The 20,859-nt window shown below is 37.5% G+C and overlaps 2 protein-coding genes and 8 long non-coding RNA genes across 16 annotated transcripts; 5 read left to right on the top strand and 5 right to left on the bottom strand.

Moving 5' to 3' along the window:
• Nucleotides 1–90: 90 nt before the first annotated feature.
• On the top strand, nt 91–8,667 carry LOC124202399. Of its 2 annotated transcripts, none has more exons than XR_006878066.1 (6): nt 91–141; nt 504–641; nt 718–763; nt 7,909–8,149; nt 8,371–8,454; nt 8,519–8,667. It is a non-coding gene; the product is annotated as an uncharacterized LOC124202399 (long non-coding RNA). The 2 variants fall into 2 exon arrangements; XR_006878065.1 differs by lacking the exon at nt 91–141 and adding an exon at nt 166–251.
• Nucleotides 1,430–3,257, bottom strand: LOC124202397 (cylicin-1-like). Its single transcript, XM_046598744.1, has 2 exons — nt 1,642–3,257; nt 1,430–1,574 (listed from the first exon to the last, which is right to left on the bottom strand). Exons 1-2 carry the CDS (start codon nt 3,254–3,256, stop codon nt 1,528–1,530), a joined length of 1,662 nt encoding a protein of 553 aa, XP_046454700.1. The 5' UTR covers nt 3,257; the 3' UTR covers nt 1,430–1,527.
• Nucleotides 3,760–7,141, bottom strand: LOC124202398 (glutamate receptor ionotropic, kainate glr-3-like). Of its 2 annotated transcripts, XM_046598746.1 has the most exons (9): nt 6,838–7,138; nt 6,665–6,768; nt 6,513–6,594; nt 6,298–6,456; nt 6,030–6,237; nt 4,788–5,005; nt 4,591–4,716; nt 4,366–4,517; nt 3,760–4,304 (listed from the first exon to the last, which is right to left on the bottom strand). In XM_046598746.1, exons 1-9 carry the CDS (start codon nt 6,997–6,999, stop codon nt 4,082–4,084), a joined length of 1,434 nt encoding a protein of 477 aa, XP_046454702.1. In that variant the 5' UTR covers nt 7,000–7,138; the 3' UTR covers nt 3,760–4,081. The 2 variants fall into 2 exon arrangements, with proteins under 2 accessions (XP_046454702.1, XP_046454701.1); XM_046598745.1 differs by having other exon boundaries at nt 6,030–6,456; nt 6,838–7,141.
• Nucleotides 8,668–9,550: 883 nt separating the features above from the next.
• LOC124202504 lies at nt 9,551–11,159 on the top strand. 2 transcript variants are annotated; one of them, XR_006878194.1, is made up of 5 exons: nt 9,551–9,672; nt 9,736–9,891; nt 9,969–10,105; nt 10,209–10,312; nt 10,385–11,159. It is a non-coding gene; the product is annotated as an uncharacterized LOC124202504 (long non-coding RNA). The 2 variants fall into 2 exon arrangements; XR_006878193.1 differs by having other exon boundaries at nt 9,561–9,672; nt 10,163–10,312.
• A 13-nt stretch (nt 11,160–11,172) lies between these two features.
• Nucleotides 11,173–12,464, bottom strand: LOC124202505. 2 transcript variants are annotated; one of them, XR_006878196.1, is made up of 4 exons: nt 12,137–12,464; nt 11,870–12,083; nt 11,728–11,806; nt 11,173–11,652 (listed from the first exon to the last, which is right to left on the bottom strand). It is a non-coding gene; the product is annotated as an uncharacterized LOC124202505 (long non-coding RNA). The 2 variants fall into 2 exon arrangements; XR_006878195.1 differs by having other exon boundaries at nt 11,948–12,083.
• Nucleotides 12,465–13,181: 717 nt separating this feature from the next.
• LOC124201636 lies at nt 13,182–13,560 on the top strand. The gene is made up of 3 exons (XR_006877629.1): nt 13,182–13,233; nt 13,294–13,392; nt 13,448–13,560. It is a non-coding gene; the product is annotated as an uncharacterized LOC124201636 (long non-coding RNA).
• Nucleotides 13,561–14,892: 1,332 nt separating this feature from the next.
• LOC124201635 lies at nt 14,893–16,032 on the bottom strand. Of its 2 annotated transcripts, XR_006877627.1 has the most exons (5): nt 15,958–16,032; nt 15,794–15,887; nt 15,395–15,582; nt 15,252–15,289; nt 14,893–15,133 (listed from the first exon to the last, which is right to left on the bottom strand). It is a non-coding gene; the product is annotated as an uncharacterized LOC124201635 (long non-coding RNA). The 2 variants fall into 2 exon arrangements; XR_006877626.1 differs by lacking the exon at nt 15,958–16,032 and having other exon boundaries at nt 15,252–15,582; nt 15,794–15,843.
• A 305-nt stretch (nt 16,033–16,337) lies between these two features.
• Nucleotides 16,338–16,716, top strand: LOC124202614. Its single transcript, XR_006878264.1, has 3 exons — nt 16,338–16,399; nt 16,479–16,583; nt 16,664–16,716. It is a non-coding gene; the product is annotated as an uncharacterized LOC124202614 (long non-coding RNA).
• Nucleotides 16,717–17,148: 432 nt separating this feature from the next.
• On the top strand, nt 17,149–18,665 carry LOC124201830. 2 transcript variants are annotated; one of them, XR_006877711.1, is made up of 4 exons: nt 17,149–17,527; nt 17,599–17,754; nt 17,802–18,008; nt 18,404–18,665. It is a non-coding gene; the product is annotated as an uncharacterized LOC124201830 (long non-coding RNA). The 2 variants fall into 2 exon arrangements; XR_006877712.1 differs by having other exon boundaries at nt 17,151–17,527; nt 17,812–18,008.
• A 1,691-nt stretch (nt 18,666–20,356) lies between these two features.
• On the bottom strand, nt 20,357–20,735 carry LOC124202589. Its single transcript, XR_006878244.1, has 3 exons — nt 20,674–20,735; nt 20,490–20,594; nt 20,357–20,409 (listed from the first exon to the last, which is right to left on the bottom strand). It is a non-coding gene; the product is annotated as an uncharacterized LOC124202589 (long non-coding RNA).
• Between the last annotated feature and the right edge of the window lie 124 nt (nt 20,736–20,859).

Raw genomic sequence — 20,859 nt, 5'->3', positions numbered from 1 at the left:
TAAAAATGTCTAAACTCTATTTATTTTACTTCCACTAGATGGCGGAATGTTAACTAGCAGACGAAGTTTGTTTTTATGAATCCATGTCGCATTGTCGCATGTCGGCATGAAGACAAGACACGTGTGTGAATAAGTCAACAGGTATGGCATTGTTACCAATAGTCATTCATTATGGATGCTTGCGTTAATTAGTGTTTAACTGTGTGCTTAAGAGTGTTTGAGGTTTATTATTAACAGGGGTTCGTCACAAGGTAAAAGATTTTAAATCGATGTGAGTGATATGCTGAGTGCGTTTCTTTACCCGGCCCTATTTTGATTTTCAGCACTTTTTGTTGAGGAATGTGACAATTTTGTCTGTGAAAGACGCAGGTTGAATACGCCCCCAGTTTTTTTAAATTTATTCCTTACCTTATTTCGCGTCATTAGATAATAGCAGTCATAGTTGACACAGTCAAGCAGGCAGTTTGTGATTTCCAATAATAAGTTTTCTGTGTGTTATTTAGGTTCATCAATCTTGGAGAAATCTAAAGGGTAAGCCAAAGTGATTCACGATGGATAAAAAGTTCTCAAACTCAGACTTTTATCTTCCTTGTGATCCTCCACACCACAACACCACTCCTCACATCATGCTATCCATTGAGGTAAGAAATTATTGTTTAAAAACATTATTTTCAATGCAGATTCTTAATAATTGTTCTATTTAAATGTTTCTTATAGGCCGTTGCGTGACGTGACATTTTACCATCCCGCGCATCGTTCAAAAGTGAGTCTTTGTTTCATCTACTTATTAGGGACCTTTTTTCAATAATTTTTTTTTTCACACGTCAGTTAAGACTTGTTGATTTTATATTTTTACGATTGTGAGACTCAGCAGGTTTTTTTGGCTATTGTTCTTGCTAGGACAATGTCGTAGCCTACTGAGAAGTCCATTGAAGGACTGAATATTTTTATCGAGTTTTGTCTTTTGTGTTAAAATTTTGTTACGAATTTTGTTACGTTCTTGAGCGAAACACAACAACAAATGGATTAGGCTGTATAGCTGGAAGAATTTGTCATTGTTGGTCAGGTGGTCATCTTTGCTGTAACTAACCAAAGTGGTAGGGCATGTATTATTTTAGATTATTGCACTAGACTGCTATGTATTATTTGCTAGCCAACAATTTTTCTCCAATCCACTAAACCCTTCACGAAATCTTCGGATAAACCACAGATTAGCCAAGAATATTTTTTTACAAAAATAAAAAGACTTATTTTGATAAGGAATTCATTTATTGGACTTCTTGAAGCAAAACATTTGATTTATTTTGAAATGAAAGAACAACATTTGAATTGAAAATCCAACACTGCGTTCGCTCGGAGTGGCCACCGAATGCTTGCCTTCCTTAGTTCTTCACTTCGAAAACATTTTCTTCATTGTATTCCGGGTCTTTTCGTATAGATTAAATTTTTCTCCCTTCACCTTTTCCTTCAACGCTTCTTGGTCTTGGGCCAACTTACTAGTTTTGTCCTCTTTCTCATCATTAGCGATCAAATCTGGAGCCTTGCTTTGGTTAAGCAGAAGACTGTACATATATCTGCGTCCAAGAAAGTTGGGTGTATGTTTTTTATGGAAAACAAAAACGGGGAGAGAGTGGGTCTTACTTCCATCTTCGGTCAGTTTGATGTGTGCATTGAAATAACCCTTGAAGTCTGCTACTTTCAAGAACTTGTAATTTCCGTATTTCTTGATCCATTCTTTGGAGAGCGATTCCAGCTTTGGACATCCTAGTTCTGTCCAAAAATCCATGTTTATTGCGGAATAGAAATTGCCTTTGTCAACGTACATGGTGGTCACTTGTCCGTTCATGCTGACATCCAGCGATTTCATTTTGTCCAATTTGATCTTAGGCATCTTTTCAGTTGTGTCAATAGTATTCGATTTCAAGATACCATTTCGTGTAAGGAAACCTTTCTTCTTCGGTTTTCTACTTAGTGGATGGAAATCTTTTGTGGCCGCCGTTGACGGTTTGTTCGGCACTGAAGATTTCGACGTTTGAAGAGTCTCCACTACTTTAACAACTGCTTGGTTCACCTTAATTTCAGGTTCCGATTTGACTTCGGGTTCCGATTTCTCTTTGGGCTCTATCTCTTTTTCTTCCGCGTCTTTCGTGAGATCCAACATCGCACTCTGGCCGTTTTTCCGGTACCAGTCCCAGCCGGAATCTTCCAAAGTGTTGATTTCCTGTGATTCTAGTGGATGGAAATCTTTTGTGGCCGCCGTTGAGGGTTTGGTCGCCTTGTTCGCCACTGAAGATTTTGACGTTTGAAGATGAGTCTCCACTTCTTTAACAAGTGCTTGGTTCACCTTAATTTCAGGTTCCGATTTGACTTCGAGTTCCGATTTCACTTTGGGCTCTATCTCTTCCTCTTCAGCGTCTTTCGTGAGATCCAACATAGCACTCCGGTCGTTATGCCGATACCAGCTGGAATTTTCCAAAGTGTTGAATTCCTGTGATTCTTCCTTTCCTTCTTCTGTTATTTCTGAGGATCCTTCAGTTTCTTTGACAGCTTCCACTATATCCGGTTCTGGTAAATCAGTCAGTTCGTTGCCCATTTCATTTTCTTGGCTCTCCAGTTCAGTCACTTTCAAGTGGTGGACAATCTCTTCGTCACTGGAAACCTCTGCTGCGACAACTAGTACCGTTTCTGTATTAGACGATTCGGTCGATGTAGGATCGTCCTGCTGCTTATTACCAGTTTTTTGAGCAGCTCTGTCCAGTCGTCTCAGAATTCTATTGGCCCTTGTCAGTTCTTTCTGGACTTTTTTGTGAGTTAGAACAAGATCTGTGTACATTCGAGAAGATTCTTCCAACTTTTCAGCCGCTCCTTTCAACTCGGCATTCTTCCACTGAATTTGCTCCTTCAATTCAGTCACCTTCTCTTTGCTTTCTTCCAGTTGTTGTCTGGTTGCGGTCAGTGCGCGGTTTGTTCTCAGCAAGTCTTGTTTGTAATGCTTTCTTAAACCCGCGTTGCAAATAGAAATAACTGGCGCTTTTCTGGTTTCAAGCACTTCACTTTTCCTACTATCCTCAATCGGCGCCTCTTTGGGTTTCGCAATTTTTTGGGGGTTGCGATCAGATTTCGGCTTTGCCTTCGGTTTTTCTGGGATTATTGTGAACAAAATTTCAGGGAGAATTATAATCCAACTGGTGGTAAATAACTGCGCAAGTGCGGTCATTGTCAGTTTGCAGACAGATTTGATAGTAAATTGATCCATTGCAAAATTGTTTCTGAACTTGTGATTCGAGTAACACGTTTAATTATGAGTTAGTGTTGCTCGCCTTATATCACCTTGGTAAGGCTGACTTGGGTTCGCAGCCATCCCAAAGTTACCCTTTTCTGTTAATTTTAACATTTACACACGATGAATGTCAATATTTTAATTGAATTTCGGTGTAATAATATTATTCGCGTGTATTTCAAAAGTAATTTAAACAAAATTTAATTTATTTTTTTTTAATGGGAATTTTATTGATACTCTAAACTTGTAATGACGAGATTACGCAATCACAGAAACTGTGTTTCTGTTTCTGTCCGCTATCAGTCACTTTGGCGCTTATTGGCAATGCGATTTCTACGGGAATAATTAAATTAATTGACTGCTTCAAATGGTAATTTTTTAATATTGCAATCTAGTCTGGTTTCTATTTGTCTTGGGTTGGTTTTGGATACTAGCGGATTAGAAATCAGCATTGCCTTTTGTATCTATCGGCTGCTAAATGGGATTAGAAGTAATTTTATTTGGCAAACATTTAAAAATCTTTTCCAAATTTTTATGGTTGGCTTTGTTTTAGCGCCAGCGATTGAAAGGCTACTTGAAATTTTTCGTGAGCTGTTCATTCATTTTTAAATTGAATAACTGCTAATTATTCAACCCTATGTCGAAGCAGATTTATAACTATCGCGGTTAAATTCTTAATAAAGGCTAAAATGGTGGCAGTAAATAGTAGCTGATATAATAGTCAACACACTACGGATATCTCGATTAAATATATAATGTGCGTTAATCGGTAAACTACAAAAGCTAAAACCCAGTTGTGTTTTAGCGTTGCCATTTCGAGTAGATCATTTCCAGCAAAAAGGCCAGTGTCGCCAATCCGATCCCGATGCCCAGAATCAGGAAGGCGCTAGTCAAATCAGACAATTGGATAGCAGCCAATCGAGAAACTCTGCGTTTGGTGTCGAAACATTCGTCCGCCCTCGGTATAGTGGGTCGATTCTTCATCCAGAAGCGTGTTAGGCCACTCTCCCACAGGTCCATGAACCTGCACACGTGCCATTGTGATAAAGTAACGCGTGATAAAAGTCATGTAGAGATTTACTCACCCTCGACTAAATTGTTGTGTGTACCAAGATCCTTTTTTCAAAACGAAAAAATAATATCCGTGCGAGCTCGACAAAATTTTAGATGCCTTGAACCGACACTTTCCTTCCTTTTTGTATTGAGTTCCGACAAAGGCAATCGTGAAAGTATGCATCTAATTAAACAGGGAACAAACAAAATGTAGATTTTAATGAATTTGATTCCCAGATTAAGTAGATATCACTTACGAATGGATAAGCGTAGCGACCAGTCCTCAATCTTTCGTTTAACTTGCCAGGATCGGCAACTATACGTTCATCAGGTTCACTCCGGGCTTGATCGGCAAGAACTTTATAGATGCCCGAAGTCGCTTGCTATATTTTAAAAGCTTTAAAATTCAATCATACCGCACATGCCATGTTGATATCTTATTGCTGGGCTTTACCAAAATTTGTACTCCGATCGCCGTGTCACTTCTGAGGACTATCTTGACCTCCTTACTTGCTGCTAATTCTTCCAGGGTGTTGATAGGCTGTTTCATTTTAGGCGTCGTGAGGGCCGAAGTGACTATTCCCGTGTACGAATTTACTAGGACCATTGCGCACAAAACCCAGGCACCGGCCAGTACTCGAAATGAGAAGCGGCTAACCGCTTCTCTCCCACCTTTTATTGATTCAGGAATCAATTTTAATTTTGGGGCGTTTAAATTAAATCGATTAATAATACAGTGGGTACCTAAAGTATCCGTACGGCTGAGAGGAGCAGTACGGAAAACGCGTTTTTCAAAACGCTCCCATAAATTGAATTCTCGTTGGAATGCAATAAAATTTTTTTGTAAGGTTAAGATTAGGGTGGGGTTTCATCTGATTTTTTTTGGGAATTTTTCAACAACGCGATATGTGGTTTTTATCGCGTTGCGAAAGTATCCGTACGGCCGAGAGGCCTAGTAGGGAAATGGGCTTACTTTGGAGGCCTCTTATTCGGTAAATAAGTAACATTAAAGGGTGGGAAAGTTCTTAAAAAAAAGAGCTGCATTAGCTCTATATGTGGTCATAAGATCACATTTTTTAAGTTTCATTTATAGTAATGAAATCAAAAATGAAAACACGAATTATAAGTTTTCCGTTTTCTTCCCCTCGATTCCCCATCACCAGTGTTGCCATATCCCAAAATCTCTTTCTTCCCTTGGACGGAAGAGGGAGAAAGAGAAAGGGTAAATATTTTTTGATATGGCAACACTGGTGATGGGGAATCGAGGGGAAGAAAACGGAAAACTTATAATTCGTGTTTTCATTTTTGATTTCATTACTATAAATGAAACTTAAAAAATGTGATCTTATGACCACATATAGAGCTAATGCAGCTCTTTTTTTTAAGAACTTTCCCACCCTTTAATGTTACTTATTTACCGAATAAGAGGCCTCCAAAGTAAGCCCATTTCCCTACTAGGCCTCTCGGCCGTACGGATACTTTCGCAACGCGATAAAAACCACATATCGCGTTGTTGAAAAATTCCCAAAAAAAATCAGATGAAACCCCACCCTAATCTTAACCTTACAAATAAATTTTATTGCATTCCAACGAGAATTCAATTTATGGGAGCGTTTTGAAAAACGCGTTTTCCGTACTGCTCCTCTCAGCCGTACGGATACTTTAGGTACCCACTGTACGTATAGTAATAATTTACCTTGATTTGTCATGGTATTTATTACGTAAATCATGTGGGAGCCAAAGAAAGTAAAGTTGCTTCCTGGTGAAACACCGTTTGATTGGCTGTTGGTGTCTACAGAGAGAACTTCAATGCTATTCTTAGGACGACCACGATTGTAGAACCACGTGAAAAATGTCATTGTGCCTACTACGAGGGGAAGGCTTAGGAGAATTGACATCCAAACCTGAAATAATGAAATCGTAATTAAATAGCCTGGGAAATGTGAAATTAAGTGGTAGTTCACCCAGGGTTGGAATGGACGGACGAAAGCGAATAATCTGCTTTCTTCTCCTGGATTTGGTACCACAAGACTAAATCCGTCGGTCCACGTAAAGAACGAATAGTCCATTCTTTCTACCCGATCCATTGTCAAGTAGAAGGCCCCCACTATCCCGTCCACATCCTACGAAACAATTTTTGAAATGTCAAAATCTAATTACTAAATTTTTATCTTTTCACTTGGTTCATAAGTTGGTAAAATGTGGCCTCGTGTGCGCCCAATTTGTCGAAAAGTGTTTGATCAACTGCAACGATTTTAGGTCTGTTGAAAGTAAATTATTTGTATAGGCTTTGTGCAACTGATTATCTAGTGATGAAATAATTAGACGCACGTAAATCTGAGTCGTTGTGCTATCCAAAAGACCACGTTAGTTGTCGCTCCAGAAAAAATGAAAGTGCCGTTTGGTCCTTTGACCACCGAGTCGAACGGTGGATTCTGCATAAGAACACGAGAGTTATTCTTACATGAAAAACTGTTTGTATTATGCGGAAAATATATTCTTACGTCGAAAGCGACAAATTTCAAGTGTCGGCCACTTAAGCTGAAGTCTGGCGCGAAATCAAAGCCTGTTATTAAAAGAAACGTGATTATTATTAGAATTGAAATCAATTGCTTTCGACAAGTTAGTAAAAACGCCATATTCGGCCAAATGTCCAGAATTTTCATTTGGATTTGGCTTGCACGGAGCGTAACAAACGACAAAGAGCAGTGCGGATGGGAGCCAATACACGCTGTTTATATACGGACGTGAAATTTGTTGCCGCAAAACAAACTAAAGCGCAAAATGTACATATAATCTGGATATTTCGGGTTGTTATGCAGACTCTTAGCAACCGAAACACAATGTTTTGATCTCTTCAATATGCGCTCTGTTTTTGAATTGATAAGTGGTCGATTACGATCGCCAAAACATTTGCTTGGGTCTCATCGGTCGTCATCAGTTCCGTGTAGCACGCTATCTACCTTTTGTTTATTCGGATTTGTTTCAAAGCTGAACAAACTTTTCAATAATGCCGAATGCGGCCAAATGTTGTATTCACAAAACCAAGATTCGTGGACTGGAGGCCGTGCAACCAGAATGAGTTGGCGTGGATGTTTTGCCATCTGCGCTGTAGCAACCGATCATGGATAAATGATCGTTCAAAATTATTCATGAATATAAATTCATGTTAAAAAGAATTGACTAGGGATGGCAATCTGAACGACATAGAAACGCATAGAAACACGTTTGCAATTTTGAACAACAAAATGTATTCCTTTCAATACGGGTACTGCGGCTGTAATGGGACTTTGCGAAAAGTGTATTCACCCTGATTTAATCATCATAATAATTGGGACTTTTCAAATAAAACGACATAAGAATTATCATAATGTTTTGTGGCAATACAAATTCGTGTCAAGGATTTATCGACTGCACACGGTACGGAAAAAGAGAAGGAGGGACGTGTTGGTAGCTGATGCAAGCCGATGCGCACGACCCTCCGTCATTTGTGTTAAGATAAGAAAAGTTGAGGCGATAAAGTCATTGAGATTTTAACTGACCATTTTTTGTTTACTTCCGCTCCCTTCCTTGAGGCCCACACGATGATGTAATGTAAACAGTGCGCACGGTGCACGAGACGTACTCGTTCCAGTTTCCGACGATGAGCACGGAACTGCCGTTTCAGCGGAAGGGCGACAACATCTTTGGTTTCCATATAAATACAGCGACTGAAAAGTAGTGAAGGCACACCACAACAATTCCAACGAACGAAACAGTCAGAGAAAAAAGTCGTCTTAATTCAATTAACTACAATGCCTAACGCCTGCTGCCAAAGTAAGTTCCATTTAAACATCTTTTTGTTTCGTATTTATAGTTAATGCAATACAATTTTAGAGGTTGACTTATTTTAGATTCGAATTGTTTGATTTATCTATTATTCATTGATTTCATTTATAGACAAGTGCTCGTGCGGAAGCGGATGCAACTGCTGCCAAAGTAAGATTAAGGCTGCCAATTTTAAAATCACGGCCAGTTAATATTGTTTAAATTTTTAGGTAAATGCACGTGCGGAAGCGGATGCAAGTGCGGGCCGAACGGAGCGCCGTGCCAAAATTCCGCTTGTATCTGCGCCACTGGAGGTAAGTGTCGAAATAATTTATTCAAATCTTTCTTTTTTTTTAAATGAATCTCTTTCTGTGTTAGGAGGTGGATGCGGAAGTGACTGCCGTTGTCCCATGAGCTGCGGATGCAAAACTTCCTGCTGCAAGTGAACACCGTCGGCTAAATAATTCGAAGAGGCGGAAAGGAGATGAAAGTTTCCCATTTTCGTTTTTCTATTGCATTCTTTTTTTAAAATACTTTTGCTATAACATAAAAATGAAATGTAATCCATTCATTTTCATTGTTGTTTTAATAAAAACACGTAAATTTTTGATAATGTACTACTAACTTGATATATTACGATTCGGTGAACAGTGATTTCTATTTTTAAAATGTTTATAATGCAGTTGTAGCGGTGAATTTAATTTCTAGACAAAAACCCAGCATGATTTTAACAATTTCGCCTGTCATGGGGGTAGTTATTCGCTATTTTATGGTGGAAATCTAGGTATTAATGGCAAGTAGGTTATACGTTAATTTGAACGAAAAAATTCGGGTGCACTTGTTACTGTGAAAACTCGTCTGCTGTGGCAACCACGCGAAATAGGCATTTCGACTTCGACGCCATTCGAGCGAACAGATTCGTTCTTGTCGTAAAAAAGCTGTAGGATAAGAAGTAGTTTTTATGGAACTGAAGCCAAACTGTGTAGCGTTTCTTGTCGAATAATCTAAAAATTCGTTAATAAGTTTATAAAAATATTCGATTGACGTCGAAAAGAACTTTACATTCGTAATCGTCGTCAAATTTGAGGTCGATTTGTATCGGTAGAAAACTATTGGAAAATTAGCAAAATCATATATCATAATCAAACTATATGTTCAGGAAAATTTAAGATTGTGAGACCAAATTTTTTTTTTTTTAAATATCACCTAATCGATCCAAAATTTTCACGGAGATTACAAAATTTGGTCTATTTTTCGGGACAAAAAGCGGAAAAATTATATTATTTCCGTCCACTGACTGACTGCAGTCATCCGTGGATGCTAAGGGCTGTCACTAGGTGGCTAAATATTTTAGTGTGTTTAGGGATTTAACTATTCAATATGTTTCGTTCCAGATCCAGACATGTGTTGGGACTATTGCGCCATTTGTTTTGAGAAATGCTGTTCGACATCACAGATTCACATCTTTTACAGTTCAGTGGTTCAATCGGTGCGGCTCATTCTCTTTTCTGACTTTTTTCGCCAAAAAAATGGTATTTGCTGCTTGTGTTGTTTAAGGTTATCAAATGTAAATTTTTTGTGTGGTGAATTTTCAGGCAACAGCCTACCATTTATGTTGACAAATCCATCTGATAACGTGGCCTGCTGTACATTTTCCCAAAATGTCTTGCTGCACGTTCCGGCTGTACGTGTAGCACATGCAGAAATACTTACTAACTGTGAAGGTGATAATGTTGGTAAACTTGTTAACTGTAAGTTACACATTTTGAAGACTTTGTTTCTGACAGCTGAAATTGAGTTTTGTTTTTCTATTAACAACATGACGAAGTCTGAGCTACTTTGATGGAGTCCATTGTGCACATTGATTTGTTGCAGCCAGGTGGTGAAAGGTGTTCCTCTGCAGTTTTGCCACCTGTTTCAGTTGTAGCTTTCCTCACATGCAGAAACACTTGAGATCAATCTAAAGTAATTAAGTTGATTAACTTTTTTACAGTTAGGTTACAAGTTTACTTTGATGACTAGTTCTTTGATTCATATCACATACAAAATTTTGCCATCTGCTCTTTAGACAGTGGCTGGAAATGTGTTTCATTTTTACATAGGAAAATGATGAGAAATTTCCAGCCATCTGACCTAGCTGAATCGGAATGGAAGTGAAGAATTCTAAAGGGAGTAAGTGAATTGTGGGAGTTTTGACTGTTTAAATAGTCCATTTTCTTATCCATTTTATTTATTATGTGACAGCATGTTGAATAACTTGCCTATCTCCACATGGTGGCTGCCATGTCATGAAGATACGTCTTTGAGGGGGTTTCTACTACTTTGCATGACAGAAATGTGACAAAAACAGGAAATCTGAAATGGTAATATCTTGTAAAATGAATCAAGTAGGGTTTCATTTTGCTCTTGATGTAGAAGACAAGTGATATCCTGTTTCATGCTTCCAAACAAGACATCATTCATGGAAGTTCTATGTTATTATGTAAATTTGTTTTGACCTAAGTAACAGCACGGAAATTCCCTTAATACTTAAAAATCGGCTGCATTTTTTCGATATTTCGTCTGTTGGTACCCCTGTAGTGGCGTTGAGGTTATACCTGATGTACAGTTTCAATTAATTATTAACTTGTAACTGTATTTCTGTTCCCGTTATTACGGTTTAATCGTTTGCCGTTGTCCACTTGATCCATTGGCGAAACAGAGGAGATAGAAAAGTGACTGAAATTTAAAACTGATGTGTTAAATTCAAAGTGCATATTTGTGCTGCTTTCCTATCTGGTGTTTCTAAAAAAAAAAATACTTTTCCTTGCTGAGATAACCATAATGGAGCGTTTTCCTCTTGGTAATGTAGGAATATAGCCCTAAATCACACATTAATGAAACGTTTTTGGAATAATATATCTTCTCTTTTCCCCTTCTTTTAACCACCAGTCAACACAAAATTCCATTCATTTATGCAATAGATTTATAAATAAAAATAATATTCGTCCTATTTTTAAAATAAAAATTCTTGCTTATTTTGTACTCTTACAATAATTTTTGTTTATTATTAAAAGAAAAGTTAATGCAATATTTCTATACACATTCGATGATTGAACATCAGATATCCATCAAAAATTACAGGGCAAGGGTCAACAGACAAATTTAACTTTGGTAGCTACATAACAGGCAAGTCACTTGAAAGAAAAGAATAAAATTCTTTAACCTTAACAATTGTAGAAATGTCTCAGAGATTCTACAGTTACCTAAAGATATTCCAACCAACAGAAACTGAATTGAATTATGTAAACCCACATTTTTGAAGTAAATGAGGAAACTTAACCACACATTACTGCAGGATCAATAAATATTCAACATGATAACACCCTTTGTTATCATGTTTTTCTGCACAGGAAGAGATGTCAGTTGAAGCAAGTTACGATATTTCGGTAAAACGGGCAACAGTTTCAGCCAGGATACGTGAACAACAGTTTGAGTCTTGGCCAACAGGCCAAGTACATAATATCAAACAACTTTAAATTCACAAATGGATCTGTAAGTATATCTTTTAAATGTTCAGGAATCTTACTGAATAAAAACAAAATTACCTATGTGTCAAATCCAGAATTGTCAACTACTTCTGCACCAAATTTCCTTGAAAGATAATTCCCTTTTTGGTGAAGTATCCTATTTTAAAATTACACATAAACAGTTAGTCAATGACTAGATAAAAATGGAATTGACACCTACATTGGCTAATCCACAAGGAGTTCAAGACAAGTGAAAATGAAAGTAATAGAAAATGGAGAGGACTTCATTCTGCATTACCAATTCAATTAGATGCCCAGACCCTAGAGTGAGGATCAAATGAGCCAGGAACATTCTGTTGTTGTGAGACAGGGTAGTGTAGAAAGGATTTTTCATCTTCGCCATCATTGGCTGTAGTTGCCTTTTCTTGCAGTACCTATGCCACAATGAGTAGAAACACATTCTGAATAACTAGCAAGTTTACCTTACCAACTTGGTGTTTTTCCTTTCAGCAATCCACTGTCCAAGTGCTGTTGCCCGGGTTCTGAAACGCCTGGAATCATTTACAGATGCCATAGAGGAGGCACATGAACGAATATCACTGCCTTCTCATCCTTGTAGAATTTGGATTGGCGTTCATTATCACCTTGGGGATTTCGTCTGTTGTGTATACTTGTGACGTGTGATGCTGCGTGTTGGCTTAGGTGAAATTTGGTGGGGAGAATATTACGTGAGTATTATGAAAGTTATTTGTTACCTTTGTTTGTTACTTCTTTCAATTAAGTGTCAACGAGCTAGAGCGGACATTGTTTTCATGTTGTACTTTTAAACGCTTCTTCTTTCTGACGCTAGACGGCATAGCCTTGATCGTTTAAGTTACGTTTACTTTGCACAGTGTCTGACGAAATTTCTCGCTGCTACTATTAGGAAATTTTGGTAGACTTCTGTCAGTTTTTATTTCAGCAACAAAGCTCACTTGTTAGATTTTTAATCATGTGTTTTTTTTTTCTACTTCCGGTTTTCTTATTTCTGTCAGTAGTTCAGTAAATATTCGTCTGACGCACAGAAGAACTACATATTCGTGATCCTCGTCAAATTTGTAGTAAAGTTCATGTTCGTTTTTGTACGTACGCGTACTTCCGTTTAGTTCAGGAAAATTCTCGATTTTGACCAAATTCTGGATTTCGTTGAAATTACACCTAATCGACCCCAAATTTCACGTAGATCACGAATATTTGTTTTATTTTGGCGGCAGCTCAATGGTTAAGGTGCTATGGCTTATTTCCGGTATACTTCCGGAAAATTTGCATAAAAGTAGCAAGTGAGCTTTGTTCTTTGTACATTTCTAAGGATTGAATGCTAGGTTATAGCAAACAAATATGGACTTTTCAAGTTTTGTGATTATCTTAAGATCAGTCCTTCAAAAGTTAAAATATTGAGTTTTGAGACGTGTCAAATAGATGGCGTGTTGATTGTTTCAGTTATGGAATGGCGGTTTGCTGTCAAAAGTTAAGCTACTATCCTTTCTTCGAAAATTACCAACAAATTCATGTGTTAATTCGAGTGATTTCGTCTCTAACTTGTCGGTGATGTGTTCTTTTCCGTGTGCATGTTGGATAACCTTAATGTTTCTCATCAACTTACAGGAGGAAACGTGAAAGGGACGTGGCCGTCGTGCAGCCTACCGTTTACTATTTTGTTCAAAATCATTTTATTCTACTGAATGTGCCATCGAAAGGATACAGGTAATAATCAACTTATCCATTTCATGAATTGCTGAAACATATCGTCTTTTATTAGGAGTCATAATTATCAACTGTTTGTATTGGACTTGCTAGATCACCAACAGCCCAGCATAGACCAATCTTTCATTTCATCTTCTCGAGAGAAGATTAGATAACTGGTGGTTTCATGTGCAAGATTACTTATCATGTCACTGAACTTTTTCCGTTTCAGTCTAATATGTATTTAAAGTATTGATCTCCACTTATGTCTATCTAATGTTTAAGAGACGCTTTTGAGTGTATACTGATAATTGTTTATTCTTTTAGATCATAGACGTCAAGCACATTATGACACAAATTATAAACAAGGTGACTTATTTTTATTTTTTTATTTACAGGTTCTAAACACCAGGGTTCTAAATTTGCATGGCAGACTTTATGAGAAGTCATGTCCTTTCAAGAAAGTCAACAAGGTCCCTTGTTTACTAACCCAATGGCTGCTACCCTTGAATCTCCTTTTTTACTTTCTTAAACAGGCCATCTTTATTTGAGGTATTGCTTATTCTGTTGCTACAATCTTATTGAATATTATTGTCATCCAAATTAAATGTTCGTTCTGCTTACAGGGTAATCATTCGCTACTTATCGTGGACTTCATCCATTGCTGGAAACCAACCTTGAGAGCATGCTGTCATTCAAGACTGATAAATTGTGTAGTTAGCTAAATTACAAGTGCATATCTGGGCTCCCTTCTTTTCTGTGGCCCCGTTTCCCTAACTAACCACTAACCAACGCCCGCCGGTGGTCACTCACCCGCTGTGAAACCAGGAGGAGGGGAGGGCTCTGGTCGAACGGGGACTTGGAAGGCGCATGATCCGATGAAAACTTTTGGAGGGTCATGAGTCTAACCCGGAAGCCTAGTATGACTACATCTCCCCGGAAAAACTTGCCTCGTACTTCTCTCTTCTTCTCGGTCCAGATACTATCTCTGGGGGCCGTAGACAAAACCTACAACAGCATGCGCGAGTTTAAACAATGCATCCACTACCCAATGAAACAAAAAGCCATGGTTAATTTTTTGTGGAAATCTCCGTCAGTAAAGTTACAAAGACTGACGCAGATTTCCGAAAAACTAAACCATCGCTGTTTGTCTCATTGCCGCAGCGGTGGTGGCGGGTTGCGTTTAAACTCGTGCAGTAGTAAACCGTCTTGAACCGGACGCTCTGTTTATTGAAATTTTTGTATATTAAAAAAATAATAATAAATAACAGTTTAATGTATTAAATGTTTTATTTATTACAGACATCATATTGTTAGGGTTTAACATTGGTTTATGTGGTTTAAGGTATAAATTCGAGAGTAGGTGTATGTGAGGTTTGAAGAATTGGAAGGTTGAAGTTAGTGGGGCTTGGAGATTAATTGGTGTGGATACATGTTGGTAGGGTTATAGATTAGATTGGTAGGGTTACTGATTTTTTATCCAAACTTGAAATATCCCCTCTCCAAATTCCTCCACTTTCCTTTCCCAATCCCAAAATCATGTTTATTATTTGTTTGACATAAACACCCCATATTTCTTTTTTGTTTCTTCTTAACATAATAACGCTAAACTACATTGACACAATGCCAATTTAATAAAATAATAATGCAACTTTAACACGACACCAGCACCAAGGAACGGCCAATTGAATTTGATGCAGAAAGATCTATCACCAGCATAGGCTGCAACAACGTACCACAGCGGACAGCAACTACGCGAAACCTGTAACCGAAATGAATTAATATTCAGCATCAATGGAATATGGAAATGCTGTCAATGAAAAGACAAATAAAGGTCACTTTATGTTATTTACAAGAGTTAACACAAATCATTAGCTTACCATTACGAAAATTGTAAATGTCAAATTCAAAATGCTGACTGAAAAAAAAAAACATGTGTGAATTAGACTGGAACAAAGAAGAAGGTTAGGCTAAGACTTAAACTAGCTGAAAATCTACAGACAATGCAAATTGAACCAAATACTGCCTGCAACTTCTGTAACAAGACACCAGCAACAAGGAACAGCCACAGGTTAACTTGATGCACAACAATCTTTCACCAGCCAAGGGGTAAACAAACAAAGAGCCTTGTTGACCGTTTTGGTGGGGTTGGCCTTTTCCTTATCCTCGGATGGGCAACAAAATGGTTCTCATTCGGTCTAAATGCAAAATCTAAAGCAAAATTTACATTAGAAATAAAAATAATTAAAACTTTGCACACAAAATGATGAATTCATTTCTCTCTCTCATCAACAACAAATAATTGGATCTGGCGAAGGCATCAATATCTTGAAGATTTACAACTTGAAAGGGAAAAGTTAATGTGAACATTATTGTCTTAAAGAACACAGTAATTCAAAATATTTTTGGTAAAATAACTAACCTGCAACAGAAATGATTTTTCTTCAGAAGACATAGGTTGTGAGCTTGCATTATTGGATTAGACCATTTGGCTATTTCATTTCTATTGTCACAAGCTACATTGAAACGAATTATTAAATAAAGATTGTTTTATCTATTATTACTTAAAAACAGTTAACTTGTTACCCGATCTCCGTTGTTAAAACAACTTGTTGAAAGTTACGACGTGTAATGTCATGTCATGTGTGTCTGTGACTGACTGTGCAACTAACTTAAGATTCAAAACTCAATACTAGATGTCGCCAGTGTCGCCGATGTTATTCTTTCATGGTGAAACGAGGGCGAAATGAGCGAAACAAATAGTTGCTAATTTATACTTATTCCTGTGATTTCAAATACCAAATTTAACTTCGTATCTTATGTAGGTTTATCTTTACTTAGTTCTCTTATTTTTATACTGTACCAACTTATTTCTTCAAATTCTAGATGCATACTGTGTTACTGTCAGTCATTCCAACAATGACTTAGTGCTCAGTCAATTTCCATCCATTAGATCCTCATGCTGTCAAAAGCCTAAAACTCATGTTTGAAGAGCACATATAGTGGAATACAAATGTGCTGGGATAAGGTATTTCCCCATTACTGCTACCAGTTCATTTCAATTCAGATTTTCATGTAACATAGGTATTCCTGCTTATGAACCATAGGATTTTTTCTGAATCCCGCAATTTTGGTGATGTACTCTGCAACAGCATGTTTGTTGTTATGGCTGTTTTTACTTTGGTTCAGAAGGCAACCCAACTAAGAGATAGGTATAGTCTTATGTCTTATAGGTAAATTTGTGTAAATTTGTAAATAACATAGAGAATTTCCGTGTCCCATTTCCACTTAGAGTTTCAGTGACATGAAGAATGTGAAGTGAACCACCTATCACCACGCTACTGCAATACTTCATGACACTTTCTTAAGCATCAGGAAATTTATCTCAACATGTGGAGTAATGCTGTTGGTTGCTGTGAATTCCATTTTTACGGTTTTGTCATCATGAACATTTCAACGTGTTTCTTAGAAAAGGTAAAGATTGATATGCTTTATTCATGACGTCTGTAATAATTCCGAAATCAGGCCCTACTTCATACGTAGTGTTACTCAGACAATTTTCTAACGCTAGATGGCTTTCCGATAGATGTCAGCTGTTAAAACAGTCAGTTTCAGTTACTTTAAAATCTCTTTAACCATGTATCGGCAGCTGTTGTATGGAAATTTTTTAGTGAAAACTGACGATAGCTATTCCACCAACAAAGTTCACTTGTTAGATTTTTAAATAATGTGTTTTTTTTTCTACTTCCGGTTTTCTGATTTCAGTCAGTAGTCCTCTCGACGACATTCGCGTCGCCTGGTGGCTGGGGGACATTTAATTCGTTGGAGTTTTATTGTCGGACATTTAAAATTCATTCAACTACGCGACAATAGAACTCCAATAAATTCTTTAATTATTTAAATGTCCGACAATAGAACTCCAACGATTTTAAATTTCCGACAATCCATCTACAGTCAAGCAGTAATGTTGGAGGAATCTTTTGGCTCCGTCAGTAGGTGGCTAAAATGAAGTTGTCCCCCAGCCACCAGGTGACGCGAGTGTCGTCGAGAGGACGAATTTTCGCCATTTTGTTCCGAAACGCCAAGTGAAAAGGTATTCCAAATCCGATATGGAATTGCGTTGTCGATCTACATTTTCAGTATTAAAATTTAATGGGTAAATTACTACATTCTAGTTTGGATTTGGTAAATGTAATTAATCCTAGACGTTGCTGTTTGAATTTATAGGCAATCTCATATAATTTCCACTTGGCCAAATAATCGATCACGTGGACTGAAACTGCTTAGTGCTTTCCATTTTGCCGAAATGTCCGTTGTTTAGCTGTACAATACCTGTTCTGATGTACGTCCCATCTCACGCAAAAACACTACAGAGGACCAGAGGTAGTAGAGTAATTTGGTTGATCAATTTCCCTGCAATAATGCTGTAGATTTTAATAGTTGGTGTTCCGGTTGGAGCTCCTGTTGCAGAATGTGAGAACTCAACACATTCTGGGCTCCATGGCCATGGCCACATGGTTTTGTTGCAGCCAGCTGGTGAAAGGCGTGATTGAGTCAAGTTGAGCTGAAGCTGCTGTATGCAGTTTTTCGAGCTGGTGTTATCCTGAAGTGTCATTGCAGGAAGACTTTTTGAAATGGTAAGTTGATTTAATTTATTGATTGTAACTTGGGAAGTCTTGCGTCTTTTTTTTTGTTTTAATTCAACTGACAAGTAAATCTGATCTGATGTAGACAATAAGTGGTGCTATTTCTTGCTTCCAATTAATTTCCTTGAATGATATCAGATAGCGATCCTTTGAGTTAACAACTTTCTTCTGATCAAACTAGAACACAAATTTCCACTCTGTATTGCAAACTTTTTCTAACACTAAAGAATTAGGTGTACAGAATTTTCTTTTCCTGGGATTTAATCTTCATTTATAATTTCATTTGCCAATGGAATCTTGGGAAAATGTCTGTCATTTGTTTTACATGATTTCTTTTGCATGTTAAGTTTGATCATGGAAAATAATATTCCTTTTCCCCCCCATAGGACTTGGTGAAACTATGCTGTTCAATGTGCAGTGGTTTTGCAGCCTACTTCCAGTTGAGAGATGTGACTATGCAGCTGATACACGATTGAAGAAAAAGAACTGAAGTAGCTGTGCTGGTGTTCTCCTGAAATTGCTGTGCCATAGGAGTTGCACATACTGTTAGGTTCCTATAGAATTTTATTTAAAGAGTCTGGAGATGATCAGCCACTTAACTTATGTAAAACTTTAAAGTTGTAAGAAATATATGAATATACAAATCAAGTGCTAAACATGATTTTATTTTAAGTTATAAGATACAGCAAACAAACACTTGAAAAGGAATTGCTTTATTGTCCCACCTCCACCCACAATTCCACCACATTTTACAATCACATGCATACATACATACACTTAAGTTAACCCGTTGGCTGCCACGCCATACAACCCGTAGGTTGTTCTCTACTCTCTACGCGCCATGTCTGAAGGATCCATGGCCAAGGTGGGACTTGCCATTGCTGACAAGTCCAGGGTGACAGGAGAAGATGGAATGCACGTCTCATGGAGGCCTCTAGGAGGCCCGTGCTAAGGAGATAGGGGAGAACAAAGGCGTGGCAGACAACGGGTTAACTAACACAAACACAAATATTACCAACAACAAATGATGATCCGCGCTGACATTTTGGAGATAACAGAGATGTTTTAGTGTCCATCTTCTCGACGTCTCCTCTGCATTACCTGAATAAAGACAAAACAGTTGTTATTAAGTGAAATGCCAATAAAAGTTACATAATAAAGATCAATCAGGTTTTTTAGCTCAAAGATTTAAAGATGCAATTTTTTAAACTTAAAATCAAGCTTGCAATATTGAGAATAGTAAACAGAACAAAGCTCACTTGCTAGTTTTTTGAAAATTTTCCGGAAGTATACCGGAAGTAACCACAGCACCGCAACCATTGAGCTGTCGTCAAAATAAACCACATATTCGTGATCTCCATGAAATTTGGGGTCGATTAGGTGTGATTTAAACGAAATCCAAAATTTGGCCAAAATCGAGAATTTTCCTGAACTATAGTTCAGGAAAATTCTCAAAACCGGAAGTACGAAAACGTACAAAAAAAAAACATGAACTTTACCACAAATTTGACGAGGATCACGAATTTGTGGTTCTTTTGTGCGTGGAATGAAAATTTACTGAACTACTGACTGAAATCAGAAAACCGGAAGTAGAAAAAAAAACACATTATTTAAAAATCTAACAAGTGAACTTTGTTGGTGGAATAGCTATCGTCAGTTTTCACTAAAAAATTTCCACACAACAGCTGCCGATACATGGTTAAAGAGATTTTAAAGTAACTGAAACTGACTGTTTTAACAGCTGACATCTATCGGAAAGCCATCTAGCGTTAGAAAATTGTCTAAGTAACACTACGTATGAAGTAGGGCCTGATTTCGGAATTATTACAGACACAAGTAAGTATACTATTAGAATAGATAATCTACGAAAATAAGTAAATTGTCGGGTACCTGGGCATAATCCCGTGGTGAGTGACTGCAGGTGTGTAACAGCGGCACGGAAGCGACCACTGTAGTGTTCCAACTCGTGAGTGAAGTAAGACAAGTTGTATTTTTGTGTACGAAGCGATGAAGCAGAAGCTGGATGAGCGTACGTCGGGAAGATAAGGATGGAGCAGAACGTTGGTCATGGACAAAATCACAAAAGCCAGCGTTGGTTCAAGAATCTCCGTGCCAGGACCACACGATTCCACAAAGAAGTGCTCTGTAAAAAAAAAAAATGTTTTACAATAATGAAAATATAAAAATGAATAAAGCATATCAATCTTTACCTTTTTTAAGAAACACGTTGAAATGTTCATGATGACAAAACCGTAAAAATGGAATTCACAGCAACCAACAGCATTACTCCACATGTTGAGATAAATTTCCTGATGCTTAAGAAAGTGTCATGAAGTATTGCAGTAGCGTGGTGATAGGTGGTTCACTTCACATTCTTCATGTCACTGAAACTCTAAGTGGAAATGGGACACGGAAATTCTCTATGTTATTTACAAATTTACACAAATTTACCTATAAGACATAAGACTATACCTATCTCTTAGTTGGGTTGCCTTCTGAACCAAAGTAAAAACAGCCATAACAACAAACATGCTGTTGCAGAGTACATCACCAAAATTGCGGGATTCAGAAAAAATCCTATGGTTCATAAGCAAGAATACCTATGTTACATGAAAATCTGAATTGAAATGAACTGGTAGCAGTAATGGGGAAATACCTTATCCCAGCACATTTGTATTCCACTATATGTGCTCTTCAAACATGAGTTTTAGGCTTTTGACAGCATGAGGATCTAATGGATGGAAATTGACTGAGCACTAAGTCATTGTTGGAATGACTGACAGTAACACAGTATGCATCTAGAATTTGAAGAAATAAGTTGGTACAGTATAAAAATAAGAGA

This window comes from Daphnia pulex, chromosome 9, assembly GCF_021134715.1.
Source record: "Daphnia pulex isolate KAP4 chromosome 9, ASM2113471v1".
Taxonomy (NCBI): Eukaryota; Metazoa; Arthropoda; class Branchiopoda; order Diplostraca; family Daphniidae; genus Daphnia; species Daphnia pulex.
The sequence above is the reverse complement of the archived record's forward strand: the minus strand, read 5'-3'. Positions and strand labels throughout refer to the sequence as shown.

What these genes read in the sequence shown, in the direction of transcription:
- LOC124202398 (XM_046598745.1), bottom strand. Translation starts at nt 6,999, where the DNA reads ATGAAAATTCTGGACATTTGGCCGAATATGGCGTTTTTACTAACTTGT. An exon ending in GCACAACGACTCAGATTTAC is followed by an intron (nt 6,595 to 6,664) that starts GTGCGTCTAATT and finishes TACTTTCAACAG; the next exon opens with ACCTAAAATCGTTGCAGTTG. An exon ending in AAATACCATGACAAATCAAG is followed by an intron (nt 5,006 to 6,029) that starts GTAAATTATTAC and finishes AATCAATAAAAG; the next exon opens with GTGGGAGAGAAGCGGTTAGC.
- LOC124202397 (XM_046598744.1), bottom strand. Translation starts at nt 3,256, where the DNA reads ATGGATCAATTTACTATCAAATCTGTCTGCAAACTGACAATGACCGCA. An exon ending in CAAACTGACCGAAGATGGAA is followed by an intron (nt 1,575 to 1,641) that starts GTAAGACCCACT and finishes TCTTGGACGCAG; the next exon opens with ATATATGTACAGTCTTCTGC.